The 22,264-nt window shown below is 50.5% G+C and overlaps 1 protein-coding gene across 6 annotated transcripts in view; it reads right to left on the reverse strand.

Moving 5' to 3' along the window:
- Nucleotides 1–22,264, reverse strand: part of EML1 (EMAP like 1) — a 144,196-nt gene that overhangs the window by 18,336 nt on the left and 103,596 nt on the right. For 4 of the 6 annotated variants that reach the window (XM_053666080.1, XM_053666079.1, XM_053666078.1 and 1 more), the window contains exons 5-12: nt 12,147–12,175; nt 11,039–11,095; nt 8,576–8,705; nt 5,395–5,544; nt 4,547–4,616; nt 2,678–2,788; nt 1,740–1,835; nt 145–279 (exon numbers count right to left, since the gene is read on the reverse strand). In XM_053666080.1, the coding sequence (XP_053522055.1) occupies nt 145–279; nt 1,740–1,835; nt 2,678–2,788; nt 4,547–4,616; nt 5,395–5,544; nt 8,576–8,705; nt 11,039–11,095; nt 12,147–12,175 (778 nt within the window). The remainder of the gene's footprint in view (nt 1–144; nt 280–1,739; nt 1,836–2,677; nt 2,789–4,546; nt 4,617–5,394; nt 5,545–8,575; nt 8,706–11,038; nt 11,096–12,146; nt 12,176–22,264) is intronic. The other 2 variants (XM_053666077.1, XM_037130291.2) reach the window with 1 other exon arrangement.

Below are 22,264 nucleotides of genomic sequence, written 5' to 3' on the forward strand. Positions count from 1 at the left end.
TCGCTACACCCACACACGCACCCCCACACTGGCCCGGTGAAACTGACTCTGAGACTGGGTGCCTGAAAGCTCCCTGATGACAAGTGGAGCCAGCTGACCCAAGTGCACGCCAAAACAGCAACGCCAGACGCCATTGAACTTTACCTCGAATAACCCTTGCTTCTTAATGAGGCAGTTTCCCTCTAGCGTCCAGAAGTAGAGGTGTGATTTTCCACAGGTGACTATGATGTTGGTGTCGGTGGGGTGGAAATCCACAGCAAACACGGCTTCATTGGAGCACTGGGCAAAGCAGGGGGCTCGGATGGCTCAGGTCTCTTACACACCGTAGACAAAGCGCGCGGCCGGGCCCCAGCCCTGGGTCTTCCCCCTGAATCGATCCTCTGTAAACACTAAACCCATGTCTACGGTGGCCTTAACCTCTCCTCGCCTGTCTTGCCCACTGGACAGCAGCCCGCGGCCGCAACACGGGGCCCTCTTTCTGTGAGGACCCGTCACCGCAGCGGGCACAGAGCAGGCCTGCAGTGGGCTTGGGGGGCAGGGGCAGCAGGGGACTGCACTGCAAGGGGAACGGGCCCTCCTCGTCCCGTCGTGGTGGCCCGGCCCCGGCCAGACGGCAGGACAGGCTGCGGGGCGTTTCGTGCACATGTCAGGTCCCCTCCCCACGTAGTGACGGGAACCTCTGGGGCTGGGAATCTGCATTTTGTGCAGCTCCACTGCTCCCGGCCCACATGGGCCGCTGTGTTTGCCCTGGGGTCCCTCCTGGTGTAACTCCTGGGACTGTGCTGGTGGGTCGGCAACCAAGCTGGGGACCCAGGTCCTTGGGTGACTCTCACTACCCTGCACCCTGGCTGGATGAAAGAGACCTGATTGTTCCGTCTGCTGATAACTCAGTCACACCTTCTCACACCTGGAGGCTAACTTGCCTCTGACTACTTTCAGCCTAGCAACGCAAGAACTTACTCGTGACCAGACTACTAGAAGGCAAGGCTCTAGCATGAAAGCAGGTGTTAGGAAACATATGATTAGTGTATAGGGTCTGCAGCCCAGTCTTGCAAGGAAGATGTTCTCCCCACAGCAAGAAAGGAGGGCGACCCCTTGCTACCCCTCATGTGAGGGAAGTAGGACTACGTAAGGCTAGTGGATGCCAGGACAGAACTATGAAGTCAGTTCTGTGAGACAGAGCGAACCACGATTTAACAGGAGGAACACAGGAAAATGCCTGTGAAAGCTCGCTGCTCTGTTGGGCAGAATGGATGGGAGGTGGGGCAGAAGCGCTCTGGGCCCCGGAGGAGACGGGGCAGGTGGTGCTGGCCTCCTCTGCGCCCACCCTGCTCCCTCCGGCCCCCCACTGATGGGGGCTGGCACTGGCACAGCATCTCAGCACCACGACACCTCCGGGGCCTCCTCGACATGTGAGTACATGGGGGCTTTTGTTGAATGAAAGACAGAAAAAGTCATCAAATGAGTGATGCAGTGAATTACAGGGGTCGTGGCTGTAAAACGAGCAGGGAAAACCCTTGCAGACTTCGTGCAGAGGGGAAGACACGCCGCCAGGACTTGGGCCTGGCATCCTGGTGGGGGGGGAGGGACAGGTCAGAGGGATCTGGGGCAGGTGTCGCCCGAGGGCTGCCTTGGGGTGGGGACCCCAGAGCCCACTGGGAAGCAGGGAAGCAGGCATGGGAAAGAGAAGGCTCCAAATGGAAACATTGGCACAGCCGGCATTGGGCCGGGAGAGAGACCTTGGCGTCGGCCAGCCGCTCCTCCCGCTGCCAGTCCCACACGGACAGCACATGGTCGTTGGAGTCGTCCACGGCACACAGGGTGCTCCCTCCGTTCTGGAAAACATGTGTGTTCCCCAAAGATTGCACTTGAGAACAAAACGGGTTGAGCGCGATGAAAAATGAACACTAATTTTACTTTTAATCGGGACCGCCACATTTCAGTTAAAGAGTATTTACTGACTGCCTCTGAGACCTGCCTGCTCGGACAGACGGACAAGGAGAGGGGTGAACGGGGAGGGGGTGGGGCTGATGAAGGGACAGGAGCACGAGGGGCCAAGGGGCTGGCTCTTCCCCAGCAGGTCCACTAAAACCAGCCTCCAAGGGGCTGCAGAGCCCCTGCCCCCTCCACAGGAGCTGGTGCCTGCTGCACACACAACACACGCCTGGTGCTAATGGGTGACTGAAGGGTTGTGGGAGGACCAAGAGCATTGGGGCGAGGCGTGTGCTGCTGGGACATAAGCACAGACAGGGGCCTCGGACATCAGTTTCTGAGCTGCCTGAAGAAGTGGTTGACAGGGTGGATCTGGGGAACAGCAGGCACATCTGGAGGAAGCACATCTGGGAGACCACAGGGGCTGTCTGGCTCCTATAAGAGACAGGCAGCTAGCCCCTGTGAGGACAGCAGGGTCCTGCTGGGGCCCCTAAGGAGGGGCAGGGGAAATTCAAGGCCGGAACAGGCAAACTGCCTCACCAAACCCGAAGACAGCGGCTGCAGAGCCTTCTGCCATCAGCACACCCGCATGTCTGGAGAGGTCTAGTTGGAACGCTGACCTCTGGCTGAGGGGGCCAGGGAAGCCGGAAGGCTTCAAGGTCAGACCTGTGCACTGACGCTCACCCTGCCCCCTCTGGCCACCTGCTCCCTGGGAACAGAGTGCACCCTCCCGGCTCAGACTTACGGATTTAGAGAAGGCAATGCAGGTGACGGCTCGGTCGAAAAACCCAGTCCCGATGACGTGCAGGGTATTCAATGTCACGGAATCCCAGATGCGCACGTGTGGGGGCAATTGCTGGGGAGAGAAAACACGCCAAGTCCTCGACTGTGACAACTACACATCTTTACTTTGAAGCTACAAGATTGCTTCACCTTTGTCAAAACAAGATGTCAAAACAAAGTGTCAAAACACTTTTTGTCAAAAGGTCTCTTTCTGCTTTTCTAAGTTCTATTAACATAAAAGACAGATCCCCGCTGTCCCCAGGAGGCCATGGCCCCTGGGCCAAGGTAACCTCAGGAGAGGTTACCAAGTTGTAATTTTGAACAGCCCATGCTGGACTCCACAGGAATTATTCTACTTTTACTCCTGGACACCCCTGCATTTTAAAAATGAGAAATGACGAGGGAAACGGAATCTCGGTCAAGGGTTAGGCTATGATGTTCGTGCGGTTACCAAGGGGAGAGTGCGTGTGCATTCCTTAGGGCGGCCACCGCCCATCGTTTAAGGCACTCCCTGGGCCCCACAGGAGCCCAACAGGCAGTCAGTCACGCACAACGAAGACGAGAATTGTCATGGTTTAGTCCCGCACTCTCTCAGGGTGTTGCAAGGTGATCTACACTAATCTCGCTCTTTAGAAGCTAGCAGTCCAGAACAGCCGGCAGATCTGTTCCCAGGACACAGAGTGTGGTCGGGTGAGTTAGGTGCTAGTTCGGACTCGTCTCTAAGGAGCTGGGCAGCTGCAGGCAATCACATGACCTCTGATTCCTCTGCTTGGGCGTGAAAGGAGAGGCTGGGGGTGAAAGGAGAGGCTCGGGCAGCCACCCCATTTTCACCCTTTGGAAAGTTCTGATTGAGTTCAATGCCAGAAACTGAAATACACTTTTGGTCCACTAGAGGGAGGAGCAGATAACTTGCTACTAATTTCAAAGAACTTTTAAGGTCACTTGACAAAAAAAAAAAAAAGTGACTCTGTCCCACTTATGTGTATTTATGTAACAGTGGTCTGATTTATTGTTCCTGTTACTTCAAGTGTAGCACTGCAATGGAAAAAGCATAAAGTTAATATTTAAAAGTTGATGTTATTGAACTCTGCTGACAAATGGTAGCACTCGTTTGCTGGAAGAAAGCACGTTGATAAAAATGGAAGCATTTCATGTAGGTGGTTTCAAATCATACATTGTTCGGTAAGCAGCTATACTAAGGTAGGTATCAAAAAAGGACAGCAGTTTTGGATACGACATGACAATGACCACAGCCTGTCCTAAACAACGGCCTGGGAGCCAATTTTGAATTGTGTTCTATTTGCTAAATTCCACCAGTTCTCCGACCCCCTCGAACATCAGCTGACACCTTGCTGAAGGGCCAACCCAGTTTGAGCTAATGCCCCGGCAGCCTCTGCGGATTGCGCACGCGCAAGACGCACATGCGCATGCGCACAGACGCGCTCCACTGGCCAACCGCAAGCGGATGGCTCACAGGGAAGGGGCTGGAAATCACTGGGGAGGCAAGAGGCCCATATTCAAATGATTATTCACTATGATTTTAACTTCACTTATTAAATGTTTTTCATATTTTCATGTTTATCATGCAGGTAAATTTCTTAAGAATTAATGAATTCTTAGACAAGAACAACGTTATTTAAAAACTGGCTGAAATGAAGCTGAATTCAAACGGTTTTTAAGATCATTGTAAAAGTGTTAATTCACAGTAAAAAATTCTAATGGGGGTTAAGAAGTATTCAGGTGCTTGACACCTAAGCATCCTTGTTCATCGGCAAAACATTCTGTTGTGTGACCAGTGTGTGACAAAAACACAAGAGATGCTGTAACTCACTTTTCCATCCTTGGAGGTGCCCGCGACCTGTCCTGTTGCTATCGTGATCTTATCCGGATGAACCGCTAGGCTAAAAAAAAGTCCATAAAATAGCTGCTGTTTAAGGGTAAACTTTATTTTTTCCTTGATCAAGTATAACCTAGTTGACAGTTTAAATATAAGAAAGACATAATGCCCAACTTCTTACGGACTCACAGTAAGCTGAGCACCCTGGTGATGCCAGTCAATGAGAGCTTATTTTGTTTCATCTTCATTCCTGCATCTCTAGAGGATTCTCAACTCAGGAATAAAAGTGGAAAATACCATTTCTATCTCAAAACCATTTAATTAGTCTGAAACTGTATTAAGAAGTCATTTTGAGTATATCGAATAGCAAAGACATCCTATAAATATGTAAATCCATTGTTTCATCCGTCTGTCCGTCCATCTATCCATCCATTCTTCCGAGATACATAAAACCCCACCAAAATCTATGAATAGGGGAACAGCAGACACAGCCATAAACATGAGGCAAGACATTTTAATTTTTATTAAAAAATAAAGACCCAAATTAGAAGCTGCTGGCACTAGATGTCTTCAGAAGGCTTCTAATCAAGGGTCAATTAGAGCTATCGGTTTAGGTACTATGGTTGGTTGAGATTATGTGTCATAAAGACAGAAAACTAAAAAGGTGTCTCAGGGAGCCAGGGAGCCGGTCAACAGCACAGAACATGGAGAAGAGCTCTCCCACGGACCCCACTCGCTCTCCCACGGACCCCCTGTGCTTCTCCTGAGACACGTCCCAATACCGAGCCCTCTGCTGACAGTGCTTCGCCAGTGTGGCACGAGCCTGAGTCTGGGGGACTCACCACTTCACGTCGTCATTGTGGCCAGCGTAGTGCCTCTGAAGCTGTTCCTCTACGTTGTACAGCACGACCACAGACGCGATGAAATACACCGTCTCGCCCGTCGGCAGCAGGTACAGGTTGTTCCGACAGTCTCGGCCCCTGTACCCGTAGCTTTGAGTGTGTCAAGATAAAACTTTTTTTCCTTGGAAGAGCTGACAAAGCATCAGCTTTATTCAACAGGCGATACAATTCTATAGATGACTACTATTACTCTCAGTTTCACAAGTTCAAATAACCTTAAATTGTACAATAACTAGTGCCAAATATTTCCATCTCCCTAAATAGGCTGTAAAGTTGGACATGGTCATTGGTTTAATGTGAGTACATATTTTTAATACAAAGATGTGGCTTTATTTTTAGAAAGCATGTATTATATTTTGAAAGCTGAATTTTTTAGCTTGATTAAAAATGGTAATTTATCTATTTTATTTACTGAAGGGAACTAGATCAGACATTTGTGAAGTCACTGGGAGATTAACTCTTTCCGATTTAGCCAGTTAATCGCGGACCTAGGAGTCACCCACAGGTCAGTGTTTTCGCTGAGCTGTTGGAGTTTTATGTGGGTCCTGACTTCCTCACCCCTCAGAAAGGCTGACAGCCGCAGTGTCCTGCTGCACCGCACCACCCTGACTCCAGAGTGAAGTCCCTTGGAGTTGTATTTCAATGCTAATTTCACAAATGTGCTGGACTACTGTGCACCAGATTTTCTCCTTCCTTTCCACTGCCTCTTGTGCAACATTTATCTGCAGTTACCACTTCTGCTCAGACCTACTCAGCTCTCACAAGAGTCCACGGTGCGTGAACTTTCCTTTCCCTTCTGAACCTCTGATCTCTCGAGGGCGGGGGCCTGACTCGGGAACTGGAATTAGAAGGAGCAGCAGGGCCAACCGAGTGTCCTTTGACACCTCTTCATGTTGTTGTCTTGAGACACAAACTTACAACCGGACACTGAAAAGGCCATTAGGCTGCGGATCAATGAGAGACACTTGGCCTGGTTCTAGGATCACGACTGAGAAATTAATCAAATCTCTATTCTAGTTTGTGTCACATGTAGCTTGTATGAAAAAAATACATCGGAAAATGATAACTACTGTTCCAAATATTTAGTGTGGTTATCAACCCTATTCCAAAAAAAACCTTTAAGCTTTGATAATTTTTTTAATTTTTAAAATTATTTTATTGTTGTTCAATTACAGTTGTCTGTATTTTCCCAAGCTTTGATAATTCTTTATGTTTTAGAATATTTTCAAAATATTTAAGACACTGATAATTGACTTTAACATGTTTAAGTCAATTTAAGTTTATTTTTAACTGTAATTTTGGAGCTAAATCTTTTTCATTATGAAAGTACTTGTAAAAGGTGTAGACCACAAACACACACATCTATGAGTATATAAAAGTTTAAAAAGTTAGGTCTTTCCTCCAACCATTCCCAGGTCCTTAGGATAATTACCTGTTAAGATTTTGGTGTGTATACTTCCAAACCTTGAAAACTATTAGGAGAGCAAAACATGTGAACTTACATGTGAGGAAATAGCCTAGCAAAATATACCACTTATTTGGAGCAAATACCACTGTTTCATATTTTCTAAAATATAAACAGGAGTTGGCTGAACACATGTGTGTTTTGGATAATGTTTTCCAGATCTGCTATAACCAATTTAACAATTATTGACTTAAAGAGAAACTAACTGAATCACTTCACTTCCACGCACTGAAATAAATCCCAAAATAGGGGCAGGAGATGCTTCTGACTTCTGAATCTGAAAAAATAAAAATATATTTGGGGGGGAGAAATTTAGGTACAGATGGTAATTCTAAAAAGTTTCCAAAGTATATGATTCCCTAGTTTCAAATACAGTAGCAATTCTTCCAAATGTAATTACACCAGCCTCAGTTTAAACCCATTTTGTGTAATTTGCATTCAGGGCTTTGCATTAAACTGGCATTCAATAAATATTTGTTTGAGGGTAAATGAAGGACTTTTGCTCTTTGTCTTAAAATCTGCGTGGCCTGGAAGGTGTCCTTCGCAGGCTCCTGCAGAGTAAAATAAAACAGTACAGTGAAGGAAAAGTAGCCTAGAGTGAAAAGTTAAAGTAAAATGCAAGGAAACAGAAAAACCCACACATAATCCAGCCTTTTTCTCAGCCCCGCTGTCCTGTCTTTTGGGGCCTTCTTGTCGGGACGACTTCACATTCCAAATCTCCTGCTACGGAGGCATGGGGTGCTCTGTCTCAAGAACAGTGGTCACATGGCTGACTCGGACGCTGTGGCCCAGGTTCTGGGCTGGGGGAAAGGCTTCCTACATTCTCAGAGGGGTGTTACATCTATGCTGCGTGGAGATTTCGTTTAGTGCATGGGTATTCACCTCTCTCACCCGCTCAGTGAGGCCAGATTAGCCTGGATGTGGGGCTCCCGTGGCCGCCACGCCCTACTAGGTTTGGGGGATCCGCATCCTTCCTCCCGGGCTATCGTTCTTTCTTCCTTTCAGCTTAGCAACTTCCTGCTAGCACAGCTTCGCTCTCGGATAGCCTCGCTTTCTCATTCCTAAGTTCAGTATTTTCTTGCATTTTGGCCGCTGTACCTTTCACAGTGTAAAGCCCTGGCTTTCCCACCATCCCCGAAGAGCTGAGTACAGATGGCTACTGCTAAAAATGATCAGCACTTTCGGTTTCATTAGAACCTCAGATTCTACCCACTGTGATTAGTTTGGCTAAATCTACTTTTCAATTAAGTTTTTAACTAACTTGATTCTGTCAGAAAAATTAAAATCCAGGCCAGAAACTAGTTGTGCATTTTCCCACAGCTGTCCAAAAAATAAAAAGTCATTCAGACAGCCACTGGCTGTCAGTCTTCTCCTTCCAGGAGGACGCTGCCTGTGCATCTGAGTGAGGACCAGAGACCCCCAGGGAGTGGCAGTCTGTGCTCTCCACAATCACTAGCTCTTAGGGAGCTACTCTGCTAGTCTCCCTGGGTGCTGACACAGAGCCAGTTTTGTTAAATTATGTTTTTTAAGTGGGAGAGTTTGTTTTTAGAAGCTTAAGAGGACTTAAGTTTTACGAATTTCTGTAGTTAAACATGAAGCCGAAAGCCTGAATTGGCTGAGGACCTCATGGAGGCCCAATGGATGGATGGAGGATACACCCACTCCAGCTTGAGCCTCTTGGTTGGAAGGTCCGCCTTGGCCTCCAGGCTGTAGCAGTCCACCTGGTCCCTGGGCAGGTACATGGTGACCGGGCGTCCGCGGAGGAACATCTTCACGTACCCTTCTTCTGCAAAAGGAACAGAGAGGGTGGTGAACCGCTCAGCGCCCAGGGCGCCGGCAGGCAGATGTGCGTTCTCCAGCGCTTCGGGGGGGACGTGCAAGCTTTACCCTCCGTTGTGTTGCCACTTCTAACAAACGGCCAATTTCCCCTCACGTGTTTCTGATGTTCTGCTGACTCAAGTACATAAAATATAGAAGAAGATGTAAAAAACAGGGGAGAACTAGGTTCTAGTCATTTTTCACGAGAGGTTTTGGTGCTTACATTTGCTTTATTGTTGCAATGGGAAAAAACGGCACCCCTCCCATATTATAACACAAAAAAATGCACTGAAACTTTTTACTGAGTTTAATGGATATATAATATCGATATCAAAATTTGTAAGGTGCCCTTCAATATTTAAATTGCGTTGTAATATCACAATGTAAAAATGTATCTTTTACAATGGACGCCCTGAATCAGAAGTACGTGCCAGGATGCATGCACCGAGGACAATGCTCGGAGAAATGCGAGAAGTGGAAAACGAAAGAGCAAAGGCCCGCTGGCGAGAAAAACTGAGAAATAAAACTTCACAGAGCAAACACTTTCTATTATGAAACATTATGAGTTATTTTACTATAATAACTTACGATGTTTTAGTAAATTGTGAGGACAGAAGCAAAACCCACTAGTACACCAACACGAGGCCACCCCAGGACTTTGAAAAAGAGACAACTTGGGGTTTCCTGGCTGCATTTCCAGGACATAATAAGACCCGAGAGAGTTCTGGTGGGCCTCTGATAAGTGTGGATTCAGAACTCCCTGCGCTTGGTGCCTCACCGCAGATCAAAGCACAGGGCTCTCATGGCCCTTGCATAGCGGGGCCGTCGGGACAAGGGAGATCTGTACGTCACTCACAGAAGAATCATCCGCAGAAGGCAAGCGGTGAGGAAACGCCACGAAGTCACTACAACACCGTTAGGTACCATCGTTACGGATTAGCTCTGTCAGTCTTGTTCCTAATTTCACACGATGCCGCATGCAGTGCTGCCTGCGCAGCCAGAGGCCATCTCAGCTCTGTTACTGTGCCCACACTGCAGACCCCAACGCATGCACGTGACACACTCTTCGCTCTGCAAGTGAAGCTGGACTTGGGACGAAAGACAATACCCACTCGCTCCTGTGCAGGGTGCTGGTCACCATGTCCGGGGATCCCTGTTAGAAGGCTCTCACTGGGCTCCCTCCCCCCCAGCTCCACTGGACTAGGCCACCAGGGGCCCCATCACAGCAGCCTCTCTTATTGGTCCCCTAGGCCATCTTATATTCTGCTACCACACCCATTAAGGCCAAAACTGAATTTCACGGATCTCTGCCAAAATCCTGCGCCTGTCTCTCGCTGTATGCTAAGGCCCAACGGCCCAGCCCAGCCACCGTACGTGGGTTCTCCTCTCTGGCCAGCCGTGTTGCTTTGTCACCCTACATGTCTGTCTTGCTCTGGGTCCCTACACAGGCTCTTCTCCTGGCCTCCAACCTCCTCCCTGTCATTATCCCTCACCCAGACCTAAGCACAGCAGACTGTGTGGCCCACTGAAAAACCTAAAAGCGCCCAGCAGACTGACAGACGTGAAGAGAAGGGACAGCGTGACAGCGCTTAGAGTTAACTCAGGGTGACCCCGTCCGCCCCCCGGAAGGGAGGAACCCCAGACTGCAGGTCAGGAGCAGAGAGAGCACAAAGCCACTTCTGCAGCACGCACAGAGCCCACGTGGCTGGATTTAATCCATGTGTATGAATTAAGTTTAATCAAAGCACCCTACTCGCGCATACTGTAGTGGGGTGTGGCGTACGGAGTCCTCACGACCGAGGCTTGCTTACTTACTCCACAGGCCTAAATGACTGGACTAGGCAAATAGCCACGGACTCAGCTTCGGCGTGGTTTCGAACTGGCAACACAGACGTCCTACATCTAAAATCAGAACGCAGCGAGGGGAAGCCATGGTTCATTCAGGCATGTTAGGGTGACAGCCACCAAACGCAGAGGTGCCGGGGGACGAGGCCAGCAGCGGTGCAGGAGACCATTTCAAACGGTGGACACCCAGGGCTCGTCCTATAGCTCTCTTAAGGTTTACACAGATTTTCTGGAAGTTCCTGTAATCGGCCAATAATCAATCAAGATCCAAATGACAGCTGCTGCTTTAAACCCAACCAAGTCAATGCTCAGTGGCTTAGCTTCAATCCAAGTGGTTTGCCTCGCAAAACCATTTTCATACAAGGAGAGAAGTTGTCTGCCTGTATGAAAACAGTTTCTGGAGCCTGGGCCACAGCTTTGCTCAGAGAGCTATGAGGTTTCGGAGAGGCGGCCTACCTTCACAGTGTGTCACCCGGCGCTTCCCGTGAGATTTCGGAGACAGGGACAGAAGGGCTAGATAAAGAGACGTGGAGCGCTGCAGGGGGCCTGCCTGCCTGCTGCAGGGCGCGCACTAGTTCTCGTGGGAGGTGCCCCCGGCCCCTGGCAGAGAGACCGGGGCGCGTTTCAGGGATCCCGACAAGTAAGCCTCGCTCCGCGGGCTTATGGTCAGTAATGGTCAGTAATTTCATGCTCCCTGACAACGAAATAAACACTAAAGCTCTTGCTGATAACCCCCAAACTCTGACTTCTATGTTTCAGTTCTGAATTAAAGGAAGAATCTGGGAAAACTAAAATTAAATGAGTGGATTTAACTAACTGCATACTTGTCAATTGTTTTGCATTTCAAGTGCACTTTTAAGTAAGGCTGATATTCTAAAAATAGCATCTACCTTGTGAAATGTGTTACAAAAAGATCCACGGGAAGAAAGGTCTGTGTGAACTATCAGTGTGCAGGTTAGGAAATCAAAGAGGAAAAGGGAAAAGGCTACTTCTAGACAAGTTGTAACTTGCTGCATCCGGAACTTTACTTTTCAGAGAAACGCAAATATTGGCGGCAGGAGCCCGTGAGTGGGATGGACAGAGGCAGCAGCAGTCTGGTAACTAGAAATCCCCAGCAGGGGGGCTGACCTGTGGCCCGCAGGCCACGTGTAGTAGCCCAGGAGAGCCGTGAACGCGGCCCAACACTAAATTGTAAATTTACTTAAAACATTATGAGATTTGTGTGTGTGTGTGTGATTATGTGTTGCTGTGTACCTAACGTGTGGCCCAGAGAAGCCAGAGGCTGGACACCTCTGCGGCCTACAGCATTGGTCGTGGCCTCTCCCCTCCGCCTTACTGACGTCACTTGAATCGGTGTTCAGAGGGGGTCAGTAAAGGTTTAGTTTTTATGACCGTTTTATGGACAGCCTCTACGATCGGAGTGGTGATCCCCCGAAGTCCCCAGGGACCAGCGGATAGCTGGCCCCTGAAGTCCCGCGTGTCAAGAGCTGGCCCCCGGAGCAGCTGCCTCAGGTCCCAAGGAGGTGAGTGAGGGGCACCCGCACGAAGGTCACGTCAGACTTACCAGGGCTGAAGACGGGCTCCTTGGGTTTGCTGTGGAGAAAAGAAAACCAGATGTTAAAGGGAGGCTCACTGCACGCACCTGAGACCCGTGCACGACTGCGAGCTGGTCTGTTGCAGGGGTGCCAGGTGAGTGGCGCGCATTAACAAGAAGAACAGAGCCCAGTAACTGCAAAAGGGAGCGGCTGCGACCCAGCACCCAAAACAGCGCAGAAGGCTGCGGCCCCCACTCCACCCCAAAGATGGGCCTTCCTTGAGCGAACGAGACCTGGAGAAGGAGAACATCTGGTTCATTGAGAGGGCAACCGCCCTGCCTGAAGGTGTCGGTTCGGTTCTTCCCATGCGCTTCTGACACATTGTTTAAAGAACTTACATAAAACTAGCGGACTCCTGACAGAGGGTGCTTTGGAGAGGAATAGGGAAGAATGGGGGGCACCTCACTGGAGGTGTGGGGGCACCACTGTAGACTTTGTCTAGGCTGAGACCACCCCCTCACCACACCGGGGAAACCAAACCCCCAAAGGCTTCGAGGTCGGGCCACAAATGGACTGAGGTCACCCCCAGGGGCAAGCTTTCAACAGAGCAGGCTGGCAGAAGGAGTCCACGGACCACAAGACACAGCCCTCCTGTGACAGGCACCGGTGGGGACCTTGCCCTGCTAGACAGGGAACGGGCGCTCGGGTGGGGCAAGAGTGTGACCATTCGGACACAGAGCCAGTGCCAGACCCTGAGTCTGAGCGGCTTTAGCGTTCACGCTGTGCTCACGGGGCCCCTGGCTTCTCGAGGGGCCCCTGCTCTCAGACACACAGCAGACACTGATAAATGCACGCACGCCCAAGGGAGCCACACGGGACTCGAGCCTGTAGAGGAAGGTGGACCTCACAGGTCCTCTGTGTGCCCATGTTTAAAAAATACACCTGAGCAGACAGCACCCTAGCACCACTTTTCTCCTTCACTTTGAACTTGAAATACTTTGAGAGACTCCACCAGGAAAACCGCCCTTAGCTGCATGGCATAGTAAACAGTGTCCCGGGTGGCCGGGTGATTTCACGCAGCCCAGGGGGCCCTGCTGATGCCACAGAGGCGTCGGCACCCTGGTCGCCTGTGCTTTCCCAGGCTGCATCTATGGGAGGCGGAGTTTCCTGCTCGCTAACCACTGGTCACTGAACACGGCGCTCGGACCGCACGGCCTATTAGCGGGAAAGCCCCAGGCTGACACCAGCCTACAAGGCCCTGAACACCTACTGACCCCTTGGCACTTCCTCCCCAAGTCACTGAGCGCAGACACCTTGTCCCTGGCACCTGCCAGGAGCTCCTGTGCCGGCTCTGCCGCAGCTGCCCCTGCTCTTGGGGCCAGTTCCAGGGCCGGTTACAGTCCCGCCCATGTGGGGTCTGGGCTCAGCCATTCCCTGGCGAGGCCCTCTCTGAAGTTCCACTGTACATGCTATGCAGGCGCTGCCCCTGAGCCCCCCAGTTCATTGCTTCTCCCCACTAGGAGGAGGTGAGTGCAGGCGGGAGGTGCTGGGCTCCGCTTGGGCAGTGTCGGTGCCTGGAACCTGGTGAGGTCTGAGCCCGAGCCGGTGGGAAGAAGGGCTGCCTCCCAGCAGAGAAGCAGCTGCCTGGTGTCTGGTGTGAGGCCCTCGGTCCCCCAATCGGGCCCAAGTCCACCCTGACGCCTCTCGGGGGCCTGCGCAAGCCCAGTGTGGAGGACTTCTCTCGGTTCTCTGCTCTGCCCCAGACGACTCGGGCCTGTGGGCCTGGGCCTCAGACAGGCGTCTTTCAGCAGTTCCTGCCCTGCCGGCGCCTCGGTCTGAGCTCACTGAGGTCTGCGGGAAAGGGGGTGTGTGTGGAGGTCCCCTTGTGCCCGGGGGTCTGGAACTCTGAGGTCCGCACTCAGCCCTTCCGGATTCTCCGAGCTTTCTGCCGCTGCCCTGTCCTCCCGGCCACGGGCCTCCCTCCTCTTCCAGCCTGTTGGAGATAAAGGTTGCCTCGGGGCCGTCTCCCTAAGCCAGGCTTGTCACTTTTTGGACTTGAGTTCATCGCATTAAACTTGGTCGGTTTAAAACAGTTGCAATTTCGTAGACTACCTGGCTTGTTCTCACTGTTGGGGGTTCTGGGGGGGCAGATAGCGACATGTGTATGATTTTCTAAGCAGAAGCACAAGCCTTCACTCCAAATTTCCTGTATTATTAGATTCCCGGGCAGGGCAAGGACACACGGACACAGGACGGAAGCTGAAACAGGAGGCGGCAAAGCACACACCACAGAGACACGACACCGGGGACGCCAGGCAGGGCGTTGGGAGACAGGAATCTGTTCTTTCCACCTCGGCTCTGATCACAGGAGGAGAAAGACATGAAGCCACACACACAGAAACAAGACGCCCAGCACCTGTCCTGGGGCATGGAACGCGCAACTGCGGCTTCCGTCACCCTTGGAAAGAGAAGCCCACGGGGGCACCTGAACGCCAGCACACGGCGCCCGTGGGCTTCCCTCGCTGCGGCGGTGCCGGAGGAGGTGGGAGGGCCCCCCCTGCGGAGCAGAGGAGCAGGCCTGTGTGTGCCACCCCAGGTCGCCCAGAGAGGGGCCAGGTGGCTCTGCAGTGCTCACGTTTCCTAACTCTCTCCCTCAACTCCGCATCATTTTAGTCTGTTATATTGAAAAACATACGACTACTATGTTGCATTATTTTAGAAAGTTACATTTGTACAGAAAAAAATACTACGTTTACTTTAACATCCCTTATCCCCGCCAATGCACCAAGGGTGCCTGGGAAAAGGCAGTTCCACACGTGTGTGCAAGTCTTACAAATGCACACCTGTAACACAACGATGAGTCTTGCCAACCACGGAGAGAAGGGCAAACCCACAGAACGTGTGAGGGTAACGATGACCCAATACTGTGGGTGCTCATCACCACCAGTGACCTGGAGCCACACCCTGGACATGCGTCCTTTTCAGAGCTCACTTTCAGGAGCATTGAGAGCGGGCCCCTCACGCCCAGCAACCTGAGAAATGTGTCCGTGTCTGGGCTCTGAAAGCACCCAGGACACCACCTCTCAGGGTGTCACGTGACTTGTCTCTGATTACCCACTCCTTAGAGCGAGCTCTGTGGAGAGATTTGGCAGCCCGGGTGTGGTTCTGTGTGGGCAGGGGATGGGCTCTGGGACCCGAGGAGACTCCGTCCATCCCTCTCTGAGTGTGGAGCCTATACACGTATCGTCACTCTACTGCCAAGCCTATAAGAGAAGCCAGCTCAGAGGAGAGGAAGGGTTTCCCCTTGGTGAGCACACCCTCCACTCTTGGCTATTCTGACAGCTGGCTGCCGCCAATATCTGCAAAGTGAACAGTGTTGCAATCCAGGGCAGCTTTTACTGCTGTGTTTTGGCAGGAAGGGCATTGGCTGGAGGAGCTGGCTTACACTCCCCTGGACTGGTGGGTTCAGGGGACTCCCCTAAGCCTCTTGTAAGCACTAAGCAGGAGCTGGGGACTCCTGGAGGATGCAGGTAGCCTGGAGCCTTCACCGGAGCAGTGGCTGGATCTGGAGGCCAGCAGCAGAAAACCAGGCAGTTGGGGCCAAGAAAGACTCCCTCCCTCACACCCACAAAGCAGCTACAGCCGTCCTAGCCACGTGCCCCCAAATTCCAGCAAATGTTCACTGTGGACCTTGGGCGCAGGGGCCATCTCACTGCAGCTGGTTTCCCTTTCATCTGATGGGACACGCACTTGCCACACTGCAGACTGACCGTCTGGGACACGTCCAGACCCGGATTCCTGAGCGTCCTCTGACCTCTTCCTCTGTGTGGGACCACACAGCACCTTTGCCTCCGTCACCCAACTTACCCAAGTTGCTGAAAAGGGGCTCAGGGGGCTCCGGGGGCCCAGCCCCGGGCACATCAGGCCTGACACACAGGTGACTTGTGCACAGGGATTTAGGGCAGAGTCGGTGGGGGCCAAAGGCTGTTCCAGCAGGGATGCTTGCTCCTGAAAATGACTGGTAAGGGTCAACACAGGAGACCACTGCGAAGTCGCACATCTTGTTTCCCAGCGTCTTAGTCATTTAAAAACATCGGCCCTCAGCGTACAGTCTGCGCCTCCTTCTGAAAAGGATTCTGTCCAAGAAATAAAATCCTGCTGGAAGTCAAAACACTGCACTATGTCAACAAAGATGCTTTACATAAATTGCCCCAACCAGCTTTTTACTAGAAATAGGGTCATTCAGGAAACACCTATTTAAAGTGTTTAGAAGTCACTGTAGACTCTACCGGGGACAAAAACTGCTGCTTCGTAGACACTTCCGGTGGACACTTCCGCCGACACTTCCGGCGCACCGTGGGGGCGGAGCACAGACGTGCAGACGCCAGACCTGCCGGCCCACCCATCGGGCCAGTCGCTTCACCCCCACGAGCCATAGTTTCCTACTGCTATGGAAACTCAGTGGGGAAGCCACCGCTGAGAGGTGTGGGGCTTTGGCAGAACCAACTAAACTGGGTGACAAAGTGCCCAGGGCATGGTTACCAATTAATATCACTTCCCTGTCCCTAATTGCAGTGACAAGAGTCTGTATGTATTTTCGGGCTCTTCACCTAAGAGCCTCAAAACAAAACAACATGAAGAATATTAGCAATTACTATTTTAACGTTTATTAAAGGATAAATGACCCCAGGCCCTGAAGAATGAAGTAATTTCATCAGTTAAAAATAAAAGGGCCTAATTTGAATCATTTAATTTCCACAGAGATCTGTTTCAGGATCTAAAATGTAGTGTTAAAATCATCCACCAGTAGGTGGTAGTGTTTACATACTTCTTAAATGGTTTTAAATTAAATAGATAATATCCTTTCACTTGGTCAACGGATATTGATTGAGCAATTACTGTGCGCCAGGCACTGTGCAAAATGCTAGAGATACAAAGAATAAGAAGTCCCTCAGCTTGTCCCTCCTCGAGTGTGGGGGTGAGGAGGGACAGGAGAGTGGGTGTGGGGGGTGGGGAAGGAGTTCAGGCCCAGAGCCACCTGACCCGTACCTGGCTCAGCCGGAGGGGCAGGGCAGCTCCCCAGAGAAAGGGGCACCCCGAGCCCGGCCTGGAGGGGTACACCGGTGTTCCTCCAGACACGCCCGATCATATTCCCCCCGCCGAACGTCCAGGCATGTACACGTGGCACTCAGAAGGGAAAACTCTCCATTTGTTAAGTGCTGGGAAGTGTGAAATAATTCATGAAACTATGCATGTGTGTGTAGGTATTTTTGGTATCTGTGTTTGGTTTTATAATAATTTTTTTCTGAATATGCTTTTTTCTTACTTAGGTTGGCATTTCTTTGAGACTGGGTTTGATCATCTTCCCGTCAGTTAATTGGCATTTGTCTTTCTCACTCAACTACCTGATCGAACTCTTTCCCCACTTTTTAACTGAGTTGTTGTCTATTTTCTCACTGGTCTGTGCTGAGTCCTTTGGAAATGAAGGAAATTGGCCCTTTTCAGTCACATGTCATTGATGTTCATTGAGAGAATGAATCTGTGTGTGCAAACCCTTTCTCCAAACCACCAAGCCTTGCACTGTGTTCTGCACGTAGTAGGTATTCAGCATGTTTGGCAGGGCTGTGGAACTGAATGAGCGAGGCACAGGAAATGCCCAGAACTTCTGATCTCTTCCTTTTCCAGCTGGGGTGAGGGCAGAAACAGAAAGATTCTGAAACGTCCCAAAGAGGAGAAGGACTTCAAGACTGGGGGAGGGCCCTCAGGGCTCGAGGGCCAGCCCCAACACCGTGGAAGAGGAAAGCAGTCTTTGGGGCTGCCGTTTACCGAGGGCCAACAGTAGGCGAGCTCCATGCTAAGGATTCCACGTGCCTGACCTTATTTAATCCTTAGGACGGCCCCAGGAGGTCGGTGCTGCGTCTATGGCGGCGAGGAAAACCCCAAAGATGGGAAGTAACGGACCGCAGTCACACGACAGAAAAGTGGCAGAGCTGGGAGTAACCCTGGGTTACGGCCCATCACCCAGTGGGTCGAATCTTTTTGTGTTACGCTGATTGGGGTGAAAAAGATTCACTCAACAAACGTCTACTGAGTACCTACTACGTGCCAGGTGTTCCCGATGGTGGGCTCGCCGGACCATCTTAGAACAACCTTGTCGGTAACTGGACATCAAACTGAAGCACATCTGCCCAGAAGAACCATGACCCACAACTAAAATGACGCTGCAAGAGTATGTTTACTGACACAGAGTCACGGTCATGGAGTAAATGAGAAAGAGGCTTCCCAGACACAGGCAGAGAGTATCATTCATGTCAAAATTACACCCTGTACCCTAGAAACAAAACCAGATGGGAATGTAAGAAAATGTTAGCTGTGAGCCCCGGAGATCAGAGGTGATTTCCACTTCCTCTTTTTTGTACATCTGGTTTTCCTAAAACACATGTTACGTGTGTAATAAGTAAGTTTCCCCAAGAAAGAAAGAGCGAACCTCGCTGGGGACAAGCGACAGCTGGTGTTGGAGAGGCCTGATCTCCGGGCGCACGGAGGGCCCTGAGCCTGCGCTGGTGCCGTGAAAGAAGCACGAACCCGGGGGCCTCGCGGTGTCAGCGAAAGGCTACTTCACCCTGTGCCAGAGCATCCGGGAGGGGGTGCTCCTGGCCATGTAGGAGAAGCGGTCAGCGTGGGGGTGTGTGTCCTCCGAGGCGAGAGGGCTTCTAAGGGCCATTTCCGCACTGCCCACGTCTTCATCATTAGTTTGAAGTTTCTCTCAAATGATGTTGACTCCAAAGAAAGGCAGCTTATATGTTTGTTACAACAAGGTTTCTAGCAGATGGTTGACACATTTCTTGTTAAATCAGCCCATTAGAACAACTTCTTGATGGAAACTAAGTGTTTTTTCTTAAGTTGGTATGTAACATTCCCAGCAGAATTACAAAGAATTACATTCCCATCAGTTTATAATTGAAACAGTTTATCAGTCTAACATCTATCGTGAATTGTGCATTCTAAATAGTAACTCTTTTTTCTGTCTGAAGTAAAATACTTTTTTAAATTAAAAAAATTCCTACTGGATTAGTATACTGGCTACATTAGATAGTGTAGATAGTTCATCAAGATGGTATTTTCAATCCCTCATTTGAATTTAGTAAGTACTTCATTATGATGTGGATCACTATCTGATTATTAATATTTATTTGCCATCAATAATATATAAAGTAAAGATTATATCGCCATATATAGCTTTTGTTTCTTCTGGAGCTTCTGTCAGTGCGAAGATTAAGTGCTATTTATTTTGTGGCTCATTACCAGCCAAGTGCTGTCAAATGTTAAGCTAAGGTAAAAGTTCACCATGTCATATGGAGGACTGTTAAATCCAGTGGCCATTTCTGAAGAAAACGGGATAGAGATGCAAGAAGACTGACACTGTTATAAATAATATAGCTTCCATGAAAGCAGAACATAACAATTTTAAAATGAAGTACATCTTAGAAAACGTGAATGTTGAGATCTCAAAAACACTGTTATTTTAGGTTCAACGGACCTATTTGTGCAATTTACAGGGACTGGCTTGGTATTTGCTGTCATTACTGTTACTGAGAGACAGACATGTTGACGTGGAACGGTTTTCCTCGAGGGAAAGGAGCCTTGTTTTAATTTTCGCCGAGGCGCCCTGAGCGCTAACGACAGGCCTGCCCACGGTGCGTGGTGCGTGTGAGCTGCAGGGCCACCGAGCGGGGACCGGGACTGCTGCACATGGGACCGTCTCCCCCGCAAGGTGGGACGGCTCCAAGTTTCTCCCGCCACAGCACTGACCTCACTCGCGGGCACGCTCGTGGGTCCCGAACCACTCACGACCCACAGACCAGCGCATTCCTCTTCCGCTTTTCTGGAGATACGCAGACTTTCAGCTGCTGCGTGACCAGGCTAAAGCCCGTCTGTGTTTTTTACCTTCATATGTGACCTACTTTGTTTCACTTCCCCTCAAAGCCTGGCTTCTAGAACTGGCACCCTAGCCCAGGGCCAAGGCACCTTGGTTCCTTTTTTTTTTTTTAAATTTCACCCCTCCCCTCTGACAACCTGCAGCTTGTTCTCTCTGTGGGTCTGTTTCTGTTTTGTCCTGCTTATTCATTTGTTTTGGGTTTTTTGTTTTTTTAGATTCCACATGTAAGTGAAATCATGAGGGATTTGTGTTTCTCTGGTGTATTTCGCTGAGCACAGACTAGCTCGTTCTGATGTGACAATGACCGTGAGAACCGCGATCACTCCCGACACTTCACATCCACCTGACCACGTCTGGGCTTTGCCGAAGTCTCGGTTGAGGTCACAGTGCTTACTGTGTCACCGAAGTGGGTGCCATCCAGTGTACGTCAGACCAGAAAAGTGACCAACAAACTCAGAGGTCACCTAGCAGCCCCTCCCGTACCCACGAGGGACACGAGGTGTGGAAGTCCAGACGCCTCACCCCGCACAGGCCGCACAGTGTGATAACGGCCCCCACGGTGGTCCCCATTTTCCAAGTGCCACACGCCGTGCTGGGGGTTCTCCTACCATTTCTCGTAAACGTGTAAGATTCAAGGGCAGTGGACATAAAACCCCAGTTCACGGAGGGAGACATGAGGCTCGGAGAAGCGAAGTGGGGGAACTGATCGGAAACCCCGGTCTCCCTCTCACTCCAGAGCCGGCGCCCTTTCCATGGGGTCTCACGCCTGCACTAACCAAAAAAGGAACACTCCTGAAATGTGAGACGGCATCCCAGACCCGTGGACAAATACCAGTGTGCGACGGGGAAGACACCACGCTGTCCTGAGGCCACCGAACACCATCGCGTTTAAAAGAGAAATTGCAACGGGTCACTCCCAGTACCTTCCTGTGCACGTTTGAAGTTCCGGGGTCTGGGTGCCGGTCGGTGAGCCCCCAGGTCGGCCGCGCTGCCCTACAGCCAGCCGCTCACGGGGGGATGGAGAGCAAAGATGGAGGAAGGGGGCCGGGCGGCGACTGAGTCACCAACTGGACCTTCACTGTGTTGCTTCTCTGCTGCTGCTTCTTCCTGTCTGAGTCACCTCCTCTGGACCCTGAAGGTGTCTGTCCTCCCGGCCGTGACCCAAGAGGGGCGGGGACTTTCCCTCTGAATCTCCCAGTTCAGAGCGACACTGGCCTCTACCAGTCCAATGGGAGAAAGGGTTTACTTTTACATGCATGTGTTCAGTTGTTTCAGTTATTCTGAGGGGATGATTAGTAAATGTACTCAGGCCCTAATTTCCAAATCAAAATTTCCTACCGTGGCATTTACAAAAAAAAAACCCGTTTGTAAGTATCTTTTACGGAAATATTTACTCAGGACATTTACCAAAGCCATAGGATTTAGAAGATAAAACAGATCTGGATTTGCACAACGGAGATTCCCTTTGGAAATTCTTAATAAAACGCAGATGTGCAGAGAAGCAGCCAAGCTGTTAAGGGCCACCGAGATCCAGACATCACAGGTCAGCTTGTGGGCCCTCCCCAAATCCGCAGGCGCTGGAAGGCCACACCACAGGTCCCTGCGCTCACGCTCTGTTGCCATTGTAACCACCTGGCCTCATTTCCAGGGCATTATCACCCACTTAGCATAATCTTCTGATAAGAAGCAGTAACAGTCTGCATCAGAAGACTGAACCCACGTGAGTGGGTTTGAGAGATTGTTAGTGGACCATGGACTTGACCTGCTACAGATGTGAGAAGTGCTTGCTTTCTTCCTACGAAACATGGTCTTTCAGGAATAAACCTGAAAATGCATTCAAGCTTCCTTCACAGGACTGGAACAAGACGGATTACAGACTTGGGAATTTCACAGCCTGTGGGTCGGAGCCCAGGGCTCGATGACTAAGCCTTTTCCTTACACGAACATTCGGGGAGGGGGCGGGGGAAGAGTTTAGCCTGTGAAGCTGAAATTCCTCCCTAAGCCTTGCTCAGTAGAGAGAACACGATTAAAGCACAAGGAATAAAAAGTGCAGTAGGTATAACATACACAGAGAAACCGATCTCCCGCGCACAACACATTCTTAAACATAAAAAACAATTAAAATGCCCCAAACTAGCTTTCACTCTTAAAGCGTTCCTATTAGTTTCACAGCTATCTGTCATAATCCATCAAACACAAATCTCAAAG

The sequence above is a fragment of the Artibeus jamaicensis genome, unplaced genomic scaffold (assembly GCF_021234435.1).
Source record: "Artibeus jamaicensis isolate MK-2021 breed Jamaican fruit bat unplaced genomic scaffold, CSHL_Jam_final contig_444, whole genome shotgun sequence".
In the NCBI taxonomy this organism is placed as follows: Eukaryota; Metazoa; Chordata; class Mammalia; order Chiroptera; family Phyllostomidae; genus Artibeus; species Artibeus jamaicensis.